The 25,186-nt window shown below is 40.3% G+C and overlaps 1 protein-coding gene across 2 annotated transcripts in view; it reads left to right on the top strand.

The window, feature by feature from the left end:
• The first annotated feature begins 300 nt into the window (after positions 1–300).
• PKP2 (plakophilin 2) overlaps positions 301–25,186 on the top strand; it is a 36,879-nt gene continuing 11,993 nt past the window's right edge. The window contains exons 1-6 of one of the 2 annotated variants that reach the window (XM_053978854.1): positions 301–508; positions 7,485–7,597; positions 10,054–10,745; positions 15,134–15,272; positions 17,837–18,044; positions 22,280–22,457. In XM_053978854.1, coding sequence (XP_053834829.1) covers positions 301–508; positions 7,485–7,597; positions 10,054–10,745; positions 15,134–15,272; positions 17,837–18,044; positions 22,280–22,457 — 1,538 coding nt within the window. Of the gene's footprint in view, positions 509–7,484; positions 7,598–10,050; positions 10,746–15,133; positions 15,273–17,836; positions 18,045–22,279; positions 22,458–25,186 lie in introns of both variants that reach the window. The other variant, XM_053978855.1, reaches the window with a different exon arrangement.

The raw sequence follows: 25,186 nt of genomic DNA, 5'->3' as shown, positions 1-25,186 counted from the left end.
GTGCCAGGCTGGGCTGGGCTGTGCCGGGCTGGGCTGTGCCGGGCTGGGCTATGCCGTGCTGTGCCGGGCAGCCCCGGCGGACCCTTTCCCCCGGCGGGCAGGGCAGAGGAGCGGAATAGCGGCCAGGGGCCGAGCAGGGAGGGGAGTGCCGGTCCCCACGGAGCGGGGCGGGGCGGGGAGAGGGCCGTGCCTGGCACCTGTGCGGCGGGCGGGGCGCGCTGGGCGCGGCTCGGCCCCGGCGCTGGGAAAGCGGCGGAGGCGCAACAGGTCCGCGGAGCCGAGCCCAGCCCGGCCGTGCCCATGGCCGGCCGCGGGCCCGAGCAGGGCTACATCCGCACCGTGCTGGGCCAGCAGATCCTGGGCGAGCTGGACAGCTCCAGCCTGGCGCTGCCCTCCGAGGACCGGCTGAAGCTGTCGGGAGATCGCGCCGGGGAGGAGAAGGCGCTGCGGATCCACCGGCAGGTCCAGCAGACGCTGGCCAGGAAGAGCCGGGGCTCTCTGTACAATGGTGAGTGCCCGCCCCGCCCCGCGATGCTCTCCGGTGGCGGCGGGAGACGGGAAGGGACCTGGGACACGGCTTCGGGATGGGACCCCAGCTGGCCCCGTGTCCACGGCTTCCCGGCTCTGGGCGTGTGGACCGCTCGGGAACAAAATCGTGGCTCTGTCGCCTCTTCTTTTACTCTTTTGCCACCGCCGCGCGTCAGAAGTTTCTCCCTCCCAACCTCGGCCGTAACTCGGTGCGTGGCGCGGCCGCTCCAGGCTCTCCGCTGCCCGAGAAGGGAACCGAGCTGAAATTCTCCTGATCCAACAGCCGCTCCATGTGCTTATTTTAGTGCCTTTAGCTTTACCCACTGCTCCTTTTTGCGAAGTAAAATGGGAAGAATCGTTGGAAAAGTTTTGCCTTGTTTAACCGTGAAATTACAAAAAAAAAAAAATAGTTTGGAAAAGTGACTCTAGGAAAGGCATGAACGGGAAGCACAGAACGATAATGCTATCAGACATTATTTACCCAGTTCTTTGACATGCATGCTACAAATTGACGTCAATCATCCCTGGCTTCCCAGATCTTGTAGCCAGAAGGCCAAACCCGTCAGGAAATCTGCAGCCACACCTTGTGCCCCAAGCAGAGCCCGACCACAGCACCAGGCACCCACAGGGTGCCTGCCAGGTGCTGACGGTTAAAGACAAAATGCTCGAGGGGTTTAGTCTTAACTATTCATGAAAACTTTATATACCATGAGACTTTAATTTTAAGTGGGAAGATGTGACTGACTCGCAGCCTACATGCCCTGTTGCTCTCTTGTCCTTAAAGAAGCTTTCACCTTTCACTTGCTAAAAGCTGTGAGACAGAAGTCTTTATAACTATATTTCACTCATTTATCTTAAGAGTCAGGCAGACGAATATTTTCTTGCTCTTTGTCTGGCCTCTATTTTAAAAAACAGCTCATGGCAAAAAATGGACATATTCTGCTTGTAGAAATCAGTTTAATCACATAAACGGGTGTGCAATGTACAGATAAACATGCAAGTCCTTAGCTTGGCTGCTGTCAGTTAAATACAGATTCTAAACACTTTTAGGGTAGCTTAATTTCTTTTTCTCTCAGCAGAGAGCCTGTAAAAAGCAGTAGTTTATAAATGATACAGTGTAACGAACCTGAGCTCATGTCTCTAAACCATGCATAAAACACTGTGAAAACAGAGTTCCCCTGCTCTCAAGTCATCCTGGCTTCTCTGGAATACATTAACAGACCTGATGTATTTGGGGATAGTTATCTTGGTTTGCTTTGTTTTTCTAAAAGTCAAGTATTTGATGCCCTTGCATTTCTGAGACACCAAAACCTTTAAACTTCAGGCTAAGGGGTGGAAAATGCCATGTCTGTAATATGTCTTGTTCATGCAAAAATGAACTTTTCTTCTTTCAAACATATTTTTATGGGCAAGTTGTTGTACAATTTTTAGTACCACTGTAAAACTCAGAAAAAAATAATGAAAACTGAAATGCATTCCATTAATCTATGCATATGTATAATACATGTATATCTGTCTAGATATTTAATATATATAATGTGAATTATAGTCAGTCTTGCATTTAACATGTTGACTTTCCTGAAAAATATATATAAACTTGCATGTGTGCCCCAATCTGCTTTCTATATAGACTTGCTCAAAAATGGACCATGCTTTCAGAAAGATTTGAATTCTGATCTGTAGGGAACTTTTAACAACTATGCCCTTTTTTACATGCAAAAGCTTCATTTTCTGTGAATTACAGCCCTTTTCTGGCTACATTCATCAAGGTTCCTGTATTGTTTGCAGTTTCAGGGGAGGATTACAAAGATTTAGAGGGAGCAGGAGCAGTCCCCTGTGACATAACTGTCCTGTCTGTAGGAGAATTTCAGACTCTGCTCAGCGAGGTACTTAGTGCATACCAAACCACAGTGTTCACATGCATGCCTAAAATTAGCCAAGCACATAACCACTGGGTGTGAAAAATCAGTGCTAGGAAAGGTCTTGCCCAGTGTCATCAGTGCACATCCTTTTTCTACTGACTCTACTCTGACTATACTCTACTGACACTTTGAAGCCACAAGAAGCAATTTGTCAGCCAGCATAATTTCTCCTTAGAGTTTCAAATTAGATGTGTCTGCTTAGCCTTCAGCACTGCTTTTATATGGAAAAAATGATTTTTTTATCTCCTACCCCCATACTGTTTGTTGTTTCATGCCCTTTTCCCCCTTTTGGAAGGTGTGCTTCTTTCTGATAATAGAAATTCAATAGTCTTCAGATTTGAGGATTCCACCTGCTGCCAAAGGATTGAAGTTACATATGTCCTCAACTCTTCTCAAGATGTTGTCAAGATTTGTTAATAGCTTTTCAAGCAGCTCAACAACAGCTGCAACTTGTCCAGTTTATCCACTGCTGAGCCTTTATAAATTAAAGATTGTGCTGCCCTTAAACATTTTGAACAGCTAAAGCAGTCATATCAAATTTCTGGATGCTATTTAGGAATGGAAATACAATGGTAGGTGTTTCCACCTTATCAAAGTAAAAGTGGCATTTGGAATCAGAGATTTTAATGACTGGTGTTTTGTTGCACATGCTGTTTTTATTTCATATACATTTTAGGAATTATTTAAACTTCATTCTGTTAATGAGTCCACTTGCCTCTCCTCTTGTTCCTTTTGGATTTTGATTGGCTCTTTAAGGCATCCTTATCAGATCCTGACTGTAAAAAATGAGGGCAGAATTGCGTAATGTATCACACAAAACCAAAAGGCCTGATGAACTGCTGCCTGTGTACTGATTCTTTTTCTAACAAGTTTTATAAACACAGTGTGTTTATTAAAAAACCAACCAAACAAAAAAATAAAAGCAGAATTCAATCTTACATGATTTCCAAATAAACAGCATCAGATATAAGACGATAGAAATCAGAGACTTTTTTATTCCTCACATTTAATAATTTAAAAAATTCATAGTGTTTTCTTATTGCAGTTGCTTTTAGGGACTCAGGGCACTTTTCTATCCTTAGCTTTCTATTTTGCAGAATGCTGGCATGTTAACTGTTCCATAGTAATTTTCTGTTTCTATCTTTCTGGGATAAGGAAGTAGAAAAAATATCCATGTTGACTTTCAAATTTTGTTGGTTTTGTAACATTCCTCGCCTCTGCTTCCTGAGCCAGAAGAAATCTTTTTCTTAAATTTGGACCCTTGTGTAAATGGCCTAACCAACACAAAATGTTAGAAAAACTCCTCTGGGACCAGGCATGTGCTGGCGGAGTGATGAAGGAGCACAATCAAAAGGAAAGCTCTTTGATCTGGAGATGAAGGGATTCAGTGATGGTTTTGATATGCCATTATTAAATGTCATCATCTCGGTCCATCCTGAGTGCTGAAGTATAAAAAGGGATGCAAGAGTGCCAGTCCAGGAGCACTGAGGAGTCCCCATGGAGGAGGTGACCAACCAGGTGCCCTGAGCAGGAGTGGACAGTGAGCACTGGGCAGGGGGGCACTCAGGCTGTGTGACAGTCCCTCAGTTCCTCTTACACTGATGTGTACAGGTACACATTGAGGACTACACTGAGAGGTTCAAAATCAAAATTTGGCTTTCATAGTATCCATTGAAATACAAAAGCACTGAAGAAGACTCACAACACAGAGTTATCCCTGTACGTGATTTAAGGGGGATTCGATACACCCAGCTCCTTAGTGGAGATAATTGTCCTTTTCATCTTCCAGATATCTTAGAGATGCCTCTTGTCATTGTTGTTTCTGAAAGCAAAGCAAACATTGGGGTGGTCTGTCTGCAGCCATAGGCAGTGATTGCTGGGCAGAAGTTTCAAGGCCTTGGGAGGTGTTGGGACTGTCACTTCCAGGGGAACAAAGGGGGCCTTGAGAAGAGCCTCTCTGGAGACAGATGGGATTTCTGCTCAGTCATCTGTACAGCCTGCTGCCTCCTGATACTGGAATTATTTTTTTCTGGTCTCAGAATTTTCTTGTAACTGTTGCAATATCAGGTGGCTTCTGCACTTTTATTTTAGGCGTGGAAAAGAGCAGAGGGGTTCAGTTTGCCTCCTCCACTGACACATCCAAGGTGTTCCTTAGTTGTTTTAGTTCATCCTGACAGCAGAGAGGCAACTGATAAGCAGTTCCACTCAACTGCCCACACATGGGTCTTGTGCTGTCTGAGATGCCTGAGTTGTCCAAAATACCCTTATGGGTTGACAGACATGATGCAGGGCCTGAAGCAAACCCATTTTTTTTCCTGATTGGCTGCTGGAAATCAACTGTGGTGTCCTCTGGCCTCTCAAATAGCGTTTGTCCCCTGTGGATGAGTTAACTGAATCATGTGCTTATTTCCTGAGGAGAAAGTTTTTGTGAGACTTAAAACACTGAGAACCACAGTCAGAGAGTATTAGTCCTAACAGTAAATGAGAACATCATATAAATTTTAAAACTAATAATTCATGGCTTTTTAAAATCAAACAACAAAACAGTGCACTGGGTGTGTAAGGTTTTTGTAGTATGGTGAAAATAAACTGAGGGAAGCCTCACTGGCACAGGCAAGTTCTGATCAGATCACCTATTCTGTATCTCATAACTGTTGGAAAGGCACAGTACTTCACACTTTTTCCTTTACCACCCTGACTTTTGGCACAAGTAACCAGCACACAGTAAAAAACATGCCTTTTATGTCTGCCTAATAAATCTACAGGTAAAAGGCCAGCAAAATAATTTACTGATGTGATAAGAGCAAGCAAGGCATAACTGCAAAGTAAAATTCCATAGGTTGGAAAATTCCATGTGTTTGTCTCTGAAAGAGAAAAGCTTTTACTGATGGATAATTTCACAGGGAGACGGAAGGTGAAAAAAGGGGACTGCTTGAAAGATAACTGCATGGTACAATTTTTGATTGACTGTATTTTGTTCTTCTAAGGAGGGAACTATTAGATATGTAGTTTATCCTCAACCATTTAATGGATGGCCTTGTTATTTTTAACTTACCCTCTTTTTTGTATTTTTATTTTTAATAAAGACAAGCATAGAGTTACCTGAAATATGCAAAAATTACTTGCTGAAAGGGCCTTTATGACCTAAGTAGGTAACTGAGAATACTTTCTCACTAAGTACAGTATAAACAGGAAAAAAAAAATACAAACTGTAAAGAAACAGAAATTTATGGTTATTTATATTTCATGATTTATTGTATGAAAGTCCTTTAATATGCAGCAATGAAGAAAGTAAATCTTTAAAAAGCCAGCACTTAGCTGAGATGGACTCTTACTAGGCACCTGAAATAGCACATTTCTATGGGAGTTACATGACACAAATAAGACATCCAAACAAATCTGTGGATTTGGGATGTTGGTGCACATTTCTATGAATTTTTTGCAGTATAAGAGAACAATTTACTCCTGCCTCTTTCTCATGTGCTCAGGTAACCCTTGGGCTATGGTAACCTTGTAATGTCAGGAAGGAATGATTACAATCCAAATCATGAGTTTGACCAAGCTGCACCATTCCACTCTCATGACACGAAGTTACTGTGAATGTGTCCTAACAAATCATACATGTTTAAATCTGCCAAAATGAGAGAATTGGAAAGTATGATTAAACAAGCAAAATAATTGCTTTTATAAAGCCTCAAATTATCACCGTCTGCCATTATATTGCATTGTATTTTACAGTATTATGTGATACACAAATTTGGTCTTCAGCAGTTTGGGCAAGTCGGCTATTGGTTCTTTAGATTTCTTTTCTGTAGTATCTCAGGTAATATTTACTATTTTGAAAATTGATGGCCAGTTAACTTCTTTATTGACCACTGTTACCTGTTCAGCCTAGTAGGCCCATTTATGACTCATTTGAGTTCTTGATTTCAACTTCTATTTCACCTCTTTAAACCTGTCTTCATTATATTCCTATATGCAGATTCTCATAGTAATGTGGGCATCTCATAAATAAATATTTCATTAATATCGGTTGCTTTTGAAAGTTTTGTTAATAGAAGCACTCAGTCTTTGAAAATGCATTATATCCGTGAAAAAAAGGAACAGCCCAAAGGTTTTGTTGGCCTGTTTGGGGTTTTACTGGAAAAAAAAAAACACAATGTGCTGCTCTATTTTCAGAGCTGGGTCATGGAAAAAAAAATAATCAGAGCAGATAACTAGATAAGATGTGGATCTTTGATATTATTTGTAGGATTAGTGAACCTTTTAGATGCAGATTTGAAGTGTCGTTGGACAATCCAACTTTACAGCACCATGAGCCATAGAGTTTGTTCACAGACTCTTTGTGCTGCTTGGGTGGAGCACTGAGATCAGTAAAGCATTATTTGCTCCAATACATTGTCATTAAATTAGCACCTGAGGGGGAAGAAACATCAGCGGCTGAGGCAGGCAACTGTGAAATAGTCTATACTCAAAGAGTCTATACTCAGAGTGTGCTGCTTGTTTACAACTGTACATGGTGAAATCTGCATCTCTAGGGTGCACAGTAACAGATACAGACATCAACCTGTGCTTCTTAGCTCTGATCTACAGCTGCAATATTTTCATCTCTTGTGTACTTTGCATGTCATAGTCAGCCAGGGTAAACCATGCATTTATATATTTGCATGTACATTCAAAGTGGTTACAGTGAAAAATAAGTGGTTTTAGTTCAGTGATACTGTTTCTCAGCACTTAATCAGCTTGTTATCTGGGATATTTAAAATATCAGCTTGCTTTGCTAAAACATTTTTCATAGCTGCACAAGTCACTGGACTCCTAAAAGCTAAAAATAACTCTTAAGCAAAGTACATAGGGAGCTGGAAAAAAAATGGCTTGTATCCTCGGGAAAATGCAAATATCACTCCATCATGTCCCTGTTCAATTTTCAGCTTATATAAATGTCAGCGCTGACTGCTACCAGTATTGTGTATCATCCTCTATAACAATGCCACGTTTTGGTAAGATCTTACTAATATTAGTCTTTGGTTCCAGGCAGCCTGCACCGTGCATCCAGTGTACCAGAGCGTGTCTACAACATGGGGATCACTGACAATGATTTTGCACCAAGGTCTCCCTACAGTTTCTCATATTACCAGCCAAACCAGGTGAGGAAAGGAAACAAATAAATAGAAATAAAAATAGTATCACACATATAGTTTATTCATTTTGTTGCCACAAATAATAGCATTTAGATGGTGTTACAAGGTTTGTTTGCTTTTTTGTTTTCTTCTTAAAACCTGGTTTTTAGAAAATGAGGGTTTTACAATGAAATCTCTTCATGTTCTCCCTTCCTTCCAATGACTTCAGAGCTCAATATCCAAATCCAAGTCAGTCATAAAGATGGGCTGTTTGCAGTCCTGTTGGGTTTGTGAGAATTGGCATCTGGGTAGAAAATGAAAAATCATATTTACACTCCACTAAGGCAAAGGCTGTGACAAGTCAGAACTTCATCCCTCCAGCAGCTCAGTCAGCACATCTGTACCTCAGGGTGGCCAGAGGCCAGGCTGCACAGGCAAACAGAATTAAGCATCCAAAACCAAATGAAAACAGATTGCTTTAGTTTCACAAATACTTTAATTTTCACAAGATAGAGTAGCTCCTTATCATTTTAACTACTCTTGTTGTAACCTGTTTTATCATTACAAGAATTCCAGCAGTACAGTCCTTGCAATATAATGGTGTTTCTAAACCATCTAATAATAAATTTTCTTGTTATTTTGACCAGCTTTTCTTAGGGTCATGGCCTGAGTGCTGAGATAAATAATTGGTTTTCTGCAGGGTTTTTGACACAGCGCATAATTGGTTTTGAACCTATTTGAATGAGCCCCTGGGAAATCAACACAGCTCAATAGCAATGCTCCTGCACAATCAATTTAGTAAACTGAAAGCATTTTGGCTTGAGAACAGAAACATTTATTTGGTAAACAACTGTGTATGAAAGGGGAAATTCTTTCCTAATTTTAGACTACTCAAGACAAAACTCAAGGCATTTTGTCACTAAAAGCAATAGCCCAGCTTTTGACCAGTCAGTGGAGCAGCTCTGGCTCTCTATAGGGAGAGACAGAAGCATTTACCTAAACACATTCCATTCTCTGTCCTCCCATCCTCTATTCTCATCTGCCCTGCAGTCCATAATATTTGACCTGAATTCACTCCTTCCAGAAGGCAGCAACAAGAAGAAAACTGGAGGTGACATAGGAATCACTAGAAAATAACACAGTTTACCAGGCAGGGGGTGGGGAGAAAAGAGAAAAAAGTGTAAAAGCTGGGAAAAGCCACAAAAAACGTTAATTATCCCCAAACAACAGATAAAGATATCCTTGCATAACTTCTGTAGAATAAACAGATATATCCAATGATCTTTTCTGGAGCCTGCTAGTTTCGATAACCTTTACTCCTTTGTGAGTCAACTATCACCCTCAGGATCTCCTTAACAGTGAAATTAAGGGAATTCAGTCTGGCATCTATCTGCTAAGCACTGTTTGTTTAATTAAAAGCTTGTGTAAACTTCTCAGTTTACCTTAAAAATGCCATTTATATTTCTAAACTTCAACACAATGTGAAAATGGAAAATATGGAGCTTTCTTCTATGGATGTATGCCCCTATGCTTACTGATTTTTTTAAGAACTGGTCCATGACTCCTCTATTTCAAGGCCAGATAGTGTCCCAAGTTGATTTAGTTCTGGAAGGTTTTGAATGGAGTATGCAGTCCAACATGGAGTACAAGAAAAAGTATAAGAATCAAGAGGCCTCAAACGGTACCTAAAAGTAAGAGTCTTGAAGATACATTCTACAAAGAAAGGTTGGTGGCAGTGGATTTGTTTGGTTAGAAAAGAGAAAATTGTAAAGCAAGATGATGATCCAGTACAGTCTGTCCCCATTAGGTATAGGAAGAAAAAATAATCTAAAATTGCAACTGTAGAATTAGGGAAGTCATTGAGATGGCGAAATGGTAATTTTAATTTTCTTGGAATGTTATACAATCTCCTTAATTTTTAAGAGGCTAGACAAACAGGGAGGGGACTATTTATCTCCTTTTACTAGATCCTACCACAAACGAACACGAGTGCTAAATAATTTTATATTAATAAGGTTATTATCAATATGCAGACACTTCAGTATAATATTTTTTATATCTGTTTGATTAATTTTCTTCTGTCTATTAGACAGCCTTGAATTTAGCTTTAATAGCAGATGTTGGTGTTAATCCCCAAGGAGTTTCAACAGAAAAAAATCTCCATTAATAATCAATTTGTTCATTACCTGGCTTAATTGACTTATGCAACTATTTTGAGTTCATGACAGAAGATTGGATGCTTAGCCTTTGTTTCTTGATGTTTAGACTGTACTTCTTCCTGCCTTCATGAGGGAGGTACCAAGAAGTGTGGCAGAATGCCATTTGATGCACAATTTTAGCAATGTTCAAAATTTTTTATGAGATTCCGAGAGCACTCTGTAGAATTTTTGCCATTACTTTGTTTGGTTTGGTTTCTCTGCTGTTAATCCTACATGCTGTGACCTTACTGTGGCTCCTGTTGTTTCATGCCCCCCCTGTAGCAGGTTGCCTCCCCATCCTCTTACACCAATGGCTGGGGGACAAGGATTGCTTACAGGATGACGGACGAGAGAGCTCAAAGGCAGCCTCTGAAGAGACTGGAGGTTTCGCCCCAGCGAAATCCGGAAAGATTGGCCTACGTGTCTAACGACTTTCACTACGATGGAGGGATTTCAGCCGGATTCTCCATGAGACACGGAGACGGCCTGAGATCCAGCGGGACTGTGCCGCCAAGATATGCTCGCTCCGAGATCGTTGGTTACACCCTGCGTGACTCCATGCACAGGGGACGCTCCTTCAAGAGACAGTCCCGCGTGGGGACTGTCACTGATGCTGTCCCTGATGGTGCCTACCCCAGCCCCACTGTCCCTCTGTACCACCAGCCTGGCAACAGCCGCAGCATGAGCAACCTCCTGGAGAAGGAAAACTACCTGGCCTCGGAGAGTGCGATGGGACAAGTGAGGTCCCCGACCGTGTCCCGCTTGTCTCAGAACAGGCAATCTATGAGGTCCAGCTTCTACCAAACCGCCTTCAGAAACACCCAGAGCAGGAGGGAGGTTTCCCAGCCAGCTTCCATAGCCAGTGTCACTGCAGAAACGGATGGGAAGAGAATGCCAGTGACAGCTGCTGTGGCCGCAGCAGGGAGAAACGGTTTCCTGCAGAGCGAGCAAGTGACCCTCAATGGATCTCAGCTGGGGTAAGCACAATGCAGGACCTGCTTTGGCTCTGGGCTCTCACAGCTGACAGGAACGTGCTTGTTAGAAAGTAAACTGATAGCCTGTGGTTCAGCAGCCAGCACCATGCATGAAGTATCAGTGCAGAGGAGGCAGAAAGTAGATTGGCTTTTAAAAAGCCACATCCAGTGCAACGGAGGAAAGGGGAGGAAAACTGTATATGTATGTACAGTGCGAGGTCTACACCTCCTGCTGAAGTTTGGGACCCTCTTTTGCCAAGAGTTAACTTTATCAGCAGACATGAAACAGTCACTGAGTAATTTACAACCTAAGTCACAATACACAAAATTGTATTGGCAAATTTTGTGCTCACAAGAGCCCATACGATATCAGCACTGGTTCTCACGGGAACAGGTCAGAAATGTACCATGGGACAGCTTTTGGCAGATTGACAATTTCCAGTTAAAAATCCTCCATGGTTTCAAGGACACTTCTTAGTTTTTATAAACTTCAGGTAAAACACAGGCAGAAATTTTTCTTAGCTCTGTAGCACCATCATTCCCTAGAACAAATGCAAACTGCTCGGAATCCCAAGACCCCAGAGCTTACCACTACCATGAGATCCTACATGCTCTGAGGGAGTTATCCTTATTTGAAACTCTGTTAGCTCCATGCCAAAAAGTCCCAAATCTGCCCCCACACTTCATGAAAATTGTTTAAAATACTGGAAAGGGTTGTTTGGGTTTTTTCCCAAAATTACTTCCTCCACCAAAAATTCCTTTCCAGAGAAGATTTCAGAATGTTTAAAATCTGTTCCATTTTCAAAAGAGAAATTTTATTATTTCTGAATTTCCCTTCAGGAGTGAATATCTTTTCATTTTAGAATAATTCCGACTCTTTCCAGAGCTGCTGCATTTCAGTGGACAGAACAAGCCACTTGGTATACAGGAGATGGTTACTTGCATGTTTATTCTGGTTTTTGTTGTTGTTTCATAGTTCAAATAAGGATCCGAACATTTCTGTTTAAGTTAATCGTAGTGTAATTTACAACAGTGTTATTAAGGAATGGCTGTTTTCCCATAACTGTGTAGCTGTTAAGTTCATCTTTCTGAAGACCAATCTTTCTTTTTTTTTTTCTGTGTTTCTTGCTGTGTGAGAAAGACATCACCTGATACCACTGCCATGTGCAGATCAGGTATTTTTGTTGTCAACTAAATGTTGTGTGTTATGATTATATTTGCAAACGTATATGGTATTATGCTCACTGCTGGTCTGGATTGAATTTTTCATCTCTGGGTGATGCAGGATTTATGAGATCTGACATTAATTATGTTGACTTATAAGTATTCAGACTTTGCAGCTATTAAGTCCAGAAAAACCAAGTGAGAGGTCACAACAACTGAATTTTGGAGTAGTAATACTGAAAATAGGTACCTGGGTTTGTTTTTCAGTAGGGAGGACTTTGTTTTTCAGTAAGACAATTTACAAATATATATCCCATTGATTTAATAATCTGCTTAACTTCTGGCACATTCTAGAATGCATTTCTGAGCCACAATCAACAATTTTTTCTTGAATTACATGTAGGAGCAATTTTGGCTTTTCTCTTGGAGGTGCAGACACTGGAGTCTGGTTGTCTGTCTGTACAAGCAGCAACCAAAGTATTTTAATACCTGCAGGTGGAAAAATCAGTCTTGAATCATTGTGCAAGTGGCTTTAATGTGACCATGTTCACTCAGATGGAAGATTTGTGATCTGCTGGAAATCTTTGTGATGGCATAATTTGTTAAGTGCCAGCTTTTAGGTTCAGCATTTGCCAGAAGTTCTCTCAGTTCAAGGAGTTTGTAGACACTCTCAGTTTTCTTGTTATTTCTCATTCTCTTATTTGAAGGTTGCATTTATCTGACATATTACTCCCTTAGTAATATAAAGGAAAAGAAAAAGATAAGCTTGTTTTTGGAGTAATTTAATTTTTCCAGAAATCTGTTTTTTTTTCTTTTTTAACACAAGCCACCATTTAAGTCTTTCCAAGTGAATTAAGAGAATGTAAAATAGTTGTGTAAGGTTAAAGAGAAGTAGTGGACCAGCTGTGTACAGTATTTGAAACACATCACAAAAGCATTTCTAAACTTCCTGTAAAAGGATTAGCTCATGCTATGAAAGCAAAGTGGAAAAAAATCAGAGTACAGAGATGCTATCTCTGTGTCTTCTGGTGAAATGAATCAGTTAAAAGCATCCTTGTGATTAAGAGCTTAGAAGAGAGAGAGGCTCAACCTGAAGCTGTCTGAGAAATGGCTGGTTGCAGAATCTGACCGCTAAATGTGCTGAAAGCTGCCACAAACTGTATTTGTCTCAAAACTGGTATACTTTGGCAATTAAGTCAGAATCTGTCAAATCATTGTGCTGTTTAACAACCTCTGCCTGGCTGACCATTTGTTTGGTGTCTCTTCATGTGCCAGTCAGCCACAGAGCTAATAAAGTTTGCCTGTAAATACTTTGAGGGTGGGAATGGAATCTTTGCATCAAATTCTATTTTGACAAGAGTTAGGGTGCTGCAGCTTTGTGAATACCATTGATGGTCAGAGATGGTATTGCATCCCTTATTGCTGCCAGATAAAACGTTAGGGAATGTTATTTTTATCCAATGGAGAGCAAGCCAAGTATGGCAGTGCACAACAGGAGAGAAATCCTCTGCCTGCTGCATGAAGGGATAACTGATGGGGGAGCTGCTGTCAGTGTCAGGGCAGAGCTACACCCCCAGCACCTAGAAATGCACTGTCTGCCTGTCCATGTGTCCATCTCAGCCTGGCAGTGGCTCCTGGTGGACTTTTACTCCTCTAGGCCACCTTTGGCATCCTGAGGCTGATTTCCCACATAAACTCTCTGGTGTGCCCTGAGGGATCAGCTCATACATCAGCCTGGACCTTGGGAAGCCCGTGGTTCTGTCCCTCTTCAGCTGCTGGTCAGTGAAATGCCACGATTTAGTACATCAGAGATGTCTGCTGCTCACAGAAAGTGACTGAATTTGGTCACAACACTCCAAAATTATTGCTGTGTCCAACAGGTAGACATGGTCACATGTGCAGATTTATAACACGGTCTCAAAAGCTTTGCTGATTTAAGACTTGTAACTAAAACCAAAGTTTGAAAAGCCTGTTTTTCTGTTCCACTACAGAGTAAAAAGAAGGAATATGATCTGGCTAATTTTCCAAATTCCCCTTTTCTGAGCATTGTTAATTATTATTTAATATTTCTGCTTAGTTTAAAGAAAAAAAATTAAGGTTCAACTTTAGTTAATATATTTCCCAGGTACTAATTTTTATGTAAAAGGTAATTGAGTTAAAATGTCTAACTACAGATTCATTTGCTGAGAATGATTATCAAGTAAACCATTCTGATTCTGATAGCTCTGCAGTAGGGAGTTATTGCCAATTGCTGCTTGTTTCACTGTGGGTCACAGACGGCTCTCTCATTCCTTTCTGGCTGGTGGCACATCTGCTACTACAAAATGATCTGGATTAAAAAAAAAAAAAAAAAGAATGCTCACATTCTTGTCAACTTTTCTCTTCCCATTTTTTTTATCTGGGTGCAGCATATTTGAAACCAAAAGTAAATAAAAAGTCTGGGGAGCATAACCACCTGTCCCAGAGCTAATGCACCTGATCGTGCTAATAATTGTTTTATGTTCCATTTACTGGGGAAAAAAATGTGTTTGGTGACCTCTCTTTCCATTTTTTTTATATGGTTGTCTAACACAATCATCATTTAAGCAAACATGCTGGAAGTGGTGGCCCATATTTTTGATGCTCTCTACCACAGGATCTCTACATACTCAGTTTAATGGGTGGTATTCTTATTTTTCCCACCTGAAAAATAGCTTTGCCCATCTATTTCAAACAAGAACAACTTCCTTTTTTGAAAAAAGGAGGTTCTGAATCCTGCATAGATGTAGTCTGAGAACTAAGACACTGATGAAAGGCATAAGGACAAATATAAAAAAACAATCCTCACACTATTGAGGAAAACATCAAAGTATCTTCATGGCCAGTAATAGTCACTCTGACATGGTTTTGGCTTTCTTTTGATCCTCATCCACTTCTTCATCCTTCCTTTCACATTCTTCATTCATCCACTGGATGGAAACACTGATAGAAACTGATATTTTTATTTTGTTATTATAACTGAAAACATTACTTGTTTTCTCCAGAACCACACTTATATTTATGACCTTCTCTTCCCCCTGAATGTCAGTATCTCTTAAAGCCATTATGATATTTTCTGCTACTGGAAAGGAAAAAACATTTCTAAGAAAAGCTAGAGTTACATGAAAAACACAAAAATCCTAGTTTTACAAGACTGATAATTTTTCTGCAGTCTTTCTTCACTAGATCTCTCTGTCTATACTTTTAAGGAGCCCAGAAGTGGAGATGACCCTGGAGCATGCAGTGAACATTCTGAAGAGTGAAAATACACAGCCCACCCCCAGGATCCTTGCTGCAGTGACTTTCATACAGCATGAGAGCTTCCAAAAAGCAGATGCCAGGAGAAAAGTAAGTAATTATTCTTTTGCCAGTTACAATCAGGCAGAGAAAATAAGATTCTATACTTTATGGCACTGTGTGCCAACATGAAAAGAAAGAAGGCAGTCTGAGTAATCTTATAGGATACTGATGTTAGATATTTTCCCTAAAATGCATTTATGTGTTTTGCTGCAGATTCTTTTGAACCCACTCAGTGTATACCCACTCGGTTTGCCCTTTTTCAGCTGAACAAACTTAATTCTTTCAGCCTTTATAAATCATGGAGTCTGAACTTTTTGTCAGTACAGTTGCTCCTGTCTCTCATTTTTGAGTTGTATGCAGAAATATCCCAAAAAAGAAGATTCTGAGTACAGTGCAAACTTATCCAAGCTTCAGAGTTTGTTAGGACTGCACAAATGTGTTTTAAAAATACATGGATTAGGGAAAAGGTTAAAGGCTCACTGGAACTGTGCACATGCATTAGTACATTGTTTAGATTAACCAAATTTTGAAGTCTCTTACAAGAAACTTCTTAAGTCTCTTACAAGTTTTTTGAAAGGGTCTATTAAAAAAAATCCTCTCTTCCTTTTCTTTAAATGTCACTACTGAACCCAAATATGTCTCTCCTGCTGAACAGTTCTGTACAATAAAGTGTAAGGCAATCGTTTATTTTAACTATTAAAAAACATTATTACACCTGCTTTGGTTTGTAATGTGCTCAGTTATCCAAGCCTTATTTCCATAATTTTGTGCATGTAGTCCAGTTCAGTGACAGCCAAACATCTCTCTGTGTTTTTGACTTGATTTAGGGTATGTCAGAGTCAATTTTGCGAGAAAATAACAGTACAGGTGGCAACCTTAACTTCAAACTGAGGACAGAGCTTCAGAATTGAATGTTTGCAAGTGGGTTATTACATAGACTTCTCTCAGGCAGCTTCCCAGAAAAACAAGTGTTCAGGTTGGAGCGGTCAGCCTGAAGCCACATGCTTCACATATGCACCCACATAACCTATAATGAGCTTTTCTGTTTGGTGCCCGTCAGACTTGCTCACGTTGGCATCGTCTTGTGTCCCCTTTTTAGCCTTTCAGCCTGCATTCTTTGTCTATTGTTCCCTGATATTTGAGAGTTTGTGGGTCTAGTGGTTTTTGTTATTGTGAACTTCTCAGTATTTTGGTGAATTTTGTTTGCTAATGAAAATTTAGAAGGACCAGTGAATAGTAGTTGTAAATTCTCAGCAAATTAGATTGAAATAGCACTCCTTTTACAAATGCCTTAAAATTACTGACAGAAAGTCTGCAGAAATAGTTTAAAAAACCAAACAACTACAGTATTGGTGTCAAAAGGGCTGATCTACTGCAATAAAATAGATTGATGTGCCTTCAGCATGCTCTGTGCACCACTGCCCTCACCATAGATATTCCTGTATTCCATTCTGCTGGCATTTAGGTGATTGCTGAGTGATTGCAATCACTCAGCAGAGGGGGAATCAGCTCAGCAGAGCAGGATAAAGAAACTGTACCTTTTGTACAGGTGGATCAGAGGAGAGGCTGCCAGGCTGTGTAGTTTACTCCATGAAGGCTTTGTTGCATTCCATTTCTTTGCATTGCCAGCACCTGCTGGTTGTATTGAATTCTTTTTATCGTTAAACTCTGGACTGTTTAAGACACTTGTATCAGATTTCTGAGCCTTTCGTGTGCTGTTGGTTCTGCACAAGGGTGAGTTTTTCCACAAAACCATATGGCATTTTGAGATGCTGGAGGAGACTGTTGGCAATGGTACATTAATGTAAGGTACTTTCCAGAGTAAATTCACTCCTGAGTCAGCTCAGGCTTGCTTGTGTCATATCACAGTTTGTATGGGATTCCTCATTCAAACAAAACAAACTATTTGTTTCCATACAGCTACTGTAAAATAATATCTTTTAAATTCTTCATTCATTTGGGGCCAAAACCTTATTTTCTAAAGATCTAAACACTGAAAAGTAGTCTGTGCTAAATGTGGGTAGTTCAATGGATAGCTGGCTAACAATGGTTAATGCTCTACATTTTGATGCTTAGTTTTGCTATTCTTCCTCTGTGTGGCATAGTTAAGTATTAAGTGTAATGTACTGGTTTTTAATATACTTTCAATACATGCATTGGGAAGAACACTGCATTTTCATCAGGCTGGTTGCTGAGGGGAAAAAAACCCCAAAACCTGTTTATAAATGTTCCAGAATTAAATCTCAAATATTCATTTCACCAACATGGAAGCTAAAAAGCAGAGTGATTAAATGTCTTGTCAGAGAGTACAAATCTGTGGCAAAGTTGGAAGAGATTTAGTATCATTCTCTGACATTAATTATGAAAACATGTTGCCTCTCCTAGTCGTGGATTTTAAGTATTAGTCATACAAAAGCCCAGAGGTTAATAGTCATGTCCAAATGATTAATGATCTGTGCTTCAAATCTCTCAAGTAGGAGCAAATGAATATAACTATTTAAACGTTATAACTGTAACTATAACTATTTAAAGGTTTTCTGGGGCGGGGGGAAAGGGGAGTTTGTTATTTACAGCATCTGACGATTCTCTGCTGTATTTTATTTTCCTCACAGGTTTTCTCACTTGGTGGCATCCCCAAACTTTTACAGCTCCTTGAGGTTCAGAATGAGGACATCCAGCGGGCAGCGTGTGGTGCTCTGAGAAACTTGGTGTTTGAGGACAATGACAACAAACTGGAAGTGTCAGAGCAGAAGGGGATCCCGCTCCTGCTCCGCCTGCTCCGGCACACCAGGGACATAGAGACTAAGAAACAAATCACAGGTAGCGTTTTCTCTGCAGTCAAGCATGAAGTGCTTTAAGTAGTGCGAAAGCTTTCAGGGAGAGGTACATGATTGTTTAGTGACTAAATACAAAAACATTGTCACCTACACTAAGCAATTCCCAGAGGGTAAAATTCCAAGGTCCTTACTCAAGACCAGCCTTTAGTCATTAACAAGAGATTAGGAACTGCAACTTCCCTCTTAAAGCTTCTTCAGAGATTAAGTGAGTGTCCTTGATATTCCAGAAAAGAAAGTCAGGCTCCCTAGGGGTGCCTGGGACCATAATTAATGCCTGCTACTTACACAGCAGCTCAGCCTTCATTTTTTGACTCTGTGCTAACAGTGCCTACTAGAAGTTCGTTGTTGAAGACTGTCACCCAGAGCTGTCATGTGCCATGGACAGAAAGTGGTTGTTCTATTCCCCCAAACCCCACTGCCCCAGATTCCTACTTCATCCCTGCAGTCCCATGTGTCCATAGTGTGTCTCTTGGAATTCCACTGCTTGTGACCCACATTCTTTCTAATTAGCATCCAAAGGAAGAGCAGGCTAATATTTTATAAATGGAAAACATTAATAAATATATGGGGATTTATTTCAAATGATCTTTAGACACCAGGGACAAAATCTATTAAGAGAACAGTGTGTGAAAAGATACTGAAGTTGTCAAGCAGCCCTCTCCTGAAGCAGACATGTCAAGACCTTCTGTAATTCTGCATTCTTTAAAGTATTTGAAATACTCTGCTCCCTAAGCTGGAGAACAAAGCTTTGTATTGTTGGCTCTTTTTTAGCTCAATTCTGCAGCTCTGCAACATTAAAGTGTTTTAAATTTTTTCACACTCATCAGTTGCAGAATTGGGTCAGAGAGTAATTTACTCTACAGTGCCTTAACTCTCAGTGCTGTTACAGACCAGTGAGGGAGGCAGTGAAAGTGATGGCAACGTGGACAGAAAGCTAATGCTCTTTCCTTGCTAGCACTTTCAAAATTTCTGACAAAAATGTTGACTGTGCCTGATAACTCATATGTATATTGTGAATATTACTGTCTTCCCCTTCACCAATGTGGAAATGGATAAAGGTACATCTTCTTTCAGCAATTACTGCTGTCACTGAACGTGAATATTTACTCACAAAATAAAGAAGACATCAAAAAAATATTTATGCCAAGCAGGATGATGTAGCATGTGTAAAGCAAAATATTATGATGTTCTTTCATGCCTATCAGTTGCAAAGGACAACTTTAAAAATACACCAAGAGAGAAGTATTTCTTACTTTGTTCAAGACCAGATCTGCAGCCAGGAGGAAATGCACTGGGTACCTTAGTGAAAATGCCACCAGGACATATTTTTTGCTATCACTTGAACAGTTCTTCCAGCTCCCTAGCAAAGAGCCTAGAAGAGCAAAGGGCAGTCTGGATGAGTGAATTTCACCTCTTGCATTGCCTTTGACTTCATACAGGACTAGTGGAATATCATATTTATGCATGCAATCTCTCTGAAGTGTGCACTTCCAGGAAAAGGTTAATGTGAAAGATTTGGTCTTAAACCAGGTAGCACCAGAGGTCCATTTGTCTTTCCACATCATACATATTACTTGCCTACTTTGACTGTAAATTAGGGACTTCCCAATGTAGGACATCATATTCAGCTAAATGTCTTTCCCCATAAAAGATTAGAAAAATCATCTTGGTACCTGATAATACCTCATTGAATGGTAGTGAAAGACTCTTGGCCAAGGATTGAAAGCATGCAGTATTAATTAATAAATATGTTTAAGCTCAGCAGAGGGAAGTTTTTTGTTTCTACTGCTGTGTGGGAAGCATGGTACCAAAGCACTCCACCTGACAAAAGTATATGAAATGAGGAAGTTTTAGGAGAGAAGGAAGTTAAAACTCTGAGACAGAAGTTTTTGGATACTGTACTTCATTACCTGTCAGAAATATAGTACTTATGCACATGAAATAAGTAAATCTCAGCCTTAGAAGCTTGTCTTTAAAGGTCACTGGTTTATTAGGACCATCAGTGTTAATACAGACAAGCACTTGCCTAACATTAATCCATATTTTATCATATGTTCTTAAAGAATACTTTGATGGCCTGTATTTTCTTCAAGACACAGGCTTAGGAATACAGAGTGAGCCCAGTCCTGCACTGTGCCTGGTATTGTGCTGTGAAAACACGGAGAGCAACCAAAGTGTGTGGAGATAAATGCTGATTACAGCACGTGCTGTAACTGCCTCACAGTCTGTGAACACACAAAAACCACCAAACCACTGCCCCACCAAAGCAGCTTTGTGCTGATGACAGAGGTTTGAAAGCTGCTGTGGGCCAGTCTGCCTAATGCCTCCTGCAGAAAAGAGCTGCCCAGTTTCTCTGCAATTTCTGTGCTCATATGATCTCTTCACAGGGGGAATCAAACCTGCCAAAGATCACTAAATTTGACTGAATTTGATGGCTTCACAAAAGCATTGATACAGATAAAGTAAGCAGAGGCTCTGTCCTTTCTTTGGCTTACAAGCTACTTAGAAATCTCTTAGGAAAGGAGTTTCTCCTAAATTGTAGGAGAGGATTTTATTTGCAGGACCTAAGACAGGATTGGAGTTTTATACAGTATTTGGAGAGCATATTGAGGAACAGAAAATAAAATGGCTGTGGCATGAAAGAAGCATAAGATTTTAGCTTTTGAAGGTAAGCCAGATGAACCTCCAGGGAGCAGCTAAACTCCTGATCTTGTTATCATACAGCATAAATAAAGAAATGAAAGAAAAATTTTCCTGCAGGGAAGATTACAGCACAAGCAGAACTGTCGTTAAAAGAAATATAAATTTAAAAGTAGACCCCACCCATTTTCCCAAATAACCATATAAGGGAAACTATGCTCCTAAGAATATAGCATAGGTGCAAGGAAACAATCCACTCCTAAGACATTGCCTAATGTGCACAAATTCATCCACACCCAGAATACCACTGAGAGAATCCTTCTGAGCCCAGAGACACAGTGCCTGTGGGTAAAGGTAGGGTTTTTGTTGGAAAATGTACCATGAGAGAACTATCTCAAATTCTCTTCTGACAATTCTAAGTATCGGCCTGTAATTCCAAATTTATTTGTTCTTTTAAAAAGTATATTCTGTCCTTGTGCCATTCCTTGCATTTGTGCCCTTCTGTTTTAACCTGCTTTGCTTACCAATGCCCTTTGGACTGCTTGTCTGTTTTCCTGTAACCCTTACCTATCCTTCAGAAAAGTACATTCTTCCTTTTATCCCCTGATTCAGAGGCTGAAGAGCTGATCCCAGAAGAAGGAATGGGCTGCTTCTGGCTGGCTTTTGTTTTGATTTTACCGTTGCTCACAATACCTGAAATTAAATTCAAAGTGTAAGGAGATACAAAAGAAACATTTTTCTGTTGTTCTTGTTGTGAGCTGATGAAAGGAACATTCACTAATACTCTGCCAGTGTGTGGAGGAGGAGGTCTGTGAAACTTAGAGCAGCAAGCTGGAGGAACAATGAATGTCTTTGTAGTGAAAAGCAGAAATACGTGTTGTTTTGCAAGGGAAGAGTGCTTTAAAAAGAATTGTTGTCTGTTGGAATAGAACATAATGGAACCTGTTAAGTTCAACAAGATTATATTTGAAATTAGGTTTGGAGACTGTGAGTAGACAAGGTTTATAGCATTACTTAATGATTTGTTTAGTGACGAATGTCTGGACAGTAGCAGCCAACCAGTGTTAACAGCTTTCCCTCTTATGAGAAATTTTGTTATCAAGTGATAGAGAAACTTGGTAATGGGCATTTCCTGTCTTCCAGCAGATCTCTTGTAAATCAGACCTCTGCACCTCCCATCTATCCCTTTCGTGAGTTTGTTTTCCCTTAGCTTGTGCTGCTTTGCTAACAGAGAAGGTGATTGCAGCAGATGGACAATGCAGAGTCATGGAAAGCTACACTTCTTGGCTGGGCATTAGACTGACTATGCAGGGATTTTACTTTATCCACATGGATAACTGTGCCCCCTTTTTTGCTCTGTTTCCATGTCCCTGAATCAGGGCTGGTGAGCATTTACCAATCCCTTCTGCTTCTATTCAGATTATCAGTGGCAGGCAGGCTCTTCACTCATTAACATCAAGGGGTGTAGAATGCCCCTGTTCCCGAGAGACAGACACTGCAACAAAGGGGTGTGAGATTGAGTCTTTCAAAGTGGAGAGGAGTCTTTTTGCCTCTCTGATTTTATTGTGGATATTCCAGGTTTGCTGTGGAATCTGTCCTCCAATGACCAGCTGAAGCACCTGTTGATTAGAGAAGCCCTGCAGACACTGACTGAAGCTGTCCTCATCCCTTACTCAGGCTGGCCAGACAGAGATTACCCAAAATCAAGTGTTCTACCCGACCCTGATATCTTCTACAATGCCACAGGATGCCTGAGGTGAGCACTCTGTCTACAACTACCCAAAGCAATGGTGATGACAAAACAGGGGACACAATTATTTTTGGATAAATACACAGAGTTCATTTCAAGCCACAACCACTTCTCATGCAAACAGATGACTTAGAAAGGGGACAAGCACATAAATATTTTCTGTTTCCAGCTGCTACCAAAGATGCTTATTTGAACATATCATAATCTGTGCCTAAACTGATTATAAAGTTATTCAACTTAAATTGTGGGACAGCCATTTTTTAAACCAGAATAAGCCCTGTCCAGCCTTTTGCACAGGTTCAAGCAAGTTGCAGCCATGGGGTGGAGGAATAGATTTATAGTTGTGTATTTAGTACTGCAGTCTGCTAATAGACTCGTGGGCACAGTAGCAGTTACTATAGACAAACACCAAAGGCCTCCGTGAATACACCCCTAAATGGCTGAAGTATAAAAATCACATCTTCAATGAAAACATCTTTAACAGTCTATAAATTGGAGGCCCTTTGTGAGTTCAAATTCATTGCACATTAAGTAAGTTTACACATTTAAAAATGCACAAAAGGACATAATTTGAACTTCCTAAGGAGTAACGTACGACTGCAAAGGCATGACCTGAGGTTTAAACTCCTTCTAGTAGAGTTCAAGGAATTAAGTTTGGAATTTGGAGGCTGGAAATGTGCCCATTTTGCCTCACACATACCTACTATGCTGACATGTCCTATAGCAGAGTAGTCGTAGGTATATGGCATTTATTTTTCCTGTGCAACAGCTCTGTATCTGACTTGTGTGGTTTCAGAAGACAAATGAATGGTAAACTACACAAAATACTCAACAGCAATACACCTTTTCTGCAGGAACTCCTGTCAGCCCACTAACTACTAATTAATTTCATCTCTAATTAATAATTAACTTTTATTTACTCTGACAACTCAAAAACAAATACAAACATTAACCACCCATCATAAAACCTCTCTAGCCAATGCTTAGTGCCACTGTCTAGGAAATGAAGGAGGTTGTCTTTTTTCATATTAATTAGCCCAAGCTGCATTTGTGCAGAAACCAGTCCAGCTGCTCCTCTCTTGGTGTTTGGACTCTGGAGCTGTCTCTTCCCTGTGAAGCAGCCGATGGGGGCACAGATCATTCTCAGGCTTAGCTTGGTGTTGCTCTTCCTGAGCTTGTTTCAGCAGATTGACACAAGTTGTTAAGTGACAAATAGGGTGTAACAGTACCTGAGTTCTTTTAAATGAAAGTGGATTCCTGGGTTAACCTCACTCTGGACACAAAGTCGGTGCTTGGGGCTGCTCCAGAATTGCTGTGAGCTCTCCAGCCTTAATTAAAAGTCTCTAAAACTGCCCTTATGTAGGTGCTTAAGGATACAGTACTGATTTTAAAAATATGATATCCACATTCTAATCCTTCTCATTTTTAAGAGCTTCAACACTGAAAATTAGAAATAGAAAAAGAAGGGCTTGAAAACTCACAGGTAAAGATGATCTGCAGGATCGCCACATACTTTCTAGCACAGAATATTTTTTAATGAGGCTTACTTATTTGTACATGTTAAATAGCTGAGATCTTTAAGATTAATCAGTTTGCATCTCTTCTCTGTAAATTGACTCACCTCCCAGATTAGGTCACTATAAGTATTCCTTCCTTACATATTAGGGAAACAAAAAATCTCTGCATCAATAAAAAGAAGAGCATGCCACGGAGTAATGAAAGTGTGCACTGAGGGAATGATGTTGCTTATGAATATGTTTAAGGAGTATACTTATTTGCCAGAATATAAATCTGTAATTAGTCTTCCCTTTTGTGATGCTAACATGTTTGTTGGGCATGTTGATAAAGTCTATAGCCTGCAGCTCCTATTAGAGGGTATAAATAGTACTTTGAAGTGCAATACATTATGTGTAATACTGTACTTAGTTACAGGGGAATGCAAGAACTTCTTTTCAAAAATTTCCATACAGCTGTTGACTGAAAGGGACAAACACAGCCTAAACCTAACCCTAGCATCTGGTGGGTGTATATGCATTGCACCACATTACCCGATTATAAATTAAAGCTTCCTTCATCCTCTTTGAGAAAACAGCAGCAGGAGAAATGAATCCACATCTAGCAGATAATATTGCAGGTTCTTCCAAGCATTGGAATGAGTGCATGACCAGACCAGTCCCCAGTTATTGCCAGAAGTATTGTGGGGTCCTGAATCTCAGCGCCTGTGTTGGTGCATGCAGTCACTGATAAGGAAGTCTGACGTTAGAAGGATTTGTTAATCCCATTCTCTAGGTCTGCATTTTGTCTTAAGACCCTGTGAGAAGCAAAGCTTTACAGAAACCACAGGTCACAAGCTTTATGTAGTAAAAAGAAGCTGTGTAAACCACAGAATTCTGCACTGGCAGTTAAAATAAGTAATAGTGTTGTTTGGTTGTGAAATATGATAAAATGCACTCTGCTTGGACCCACAGAGTAAGCCAAATCAATAGACTTCACTGGTTGCCTGACAATAAACTGAACAAGTAAAATTGGTGTATTAAACTATCTAGAGGAGTGTTACAGACATTTGTAGACAAGTCCTGAAGGATTTTAAAGGTAAAGTCACTTTTTCTTGGCCTGAAATCCTATACATAAAAGTTCTGCTTCCAGTTCCAATACAAGGGATAAAAATCTTCAAGATATTTCCCCATACTCCTCTGAGTCAGAAAGGATAAGATCCCAGCAGCATGTAGAATGCA

The sequence above is a fragment of the Vidua macroura genome, chromosome 5 (assembly GCF_024509145.1).
Source record: "Vidua macroura isolate BioBank_ID:100142 chromosome 5, ASM2450914v1, whole genome shotgun sequence".
Taxonomy (NCBI): domain Eukaryota; kingdom Metazoa; phylum Chordata; class Aves; order Passeriformes; family Viduidae; genus Vidua; species Vidua macroura.
The sequence above is the reverse complement of the archived record's forward strand: the minus strand, read 5'-3'. Positions and strand labels throughout refer to the sequence as shown.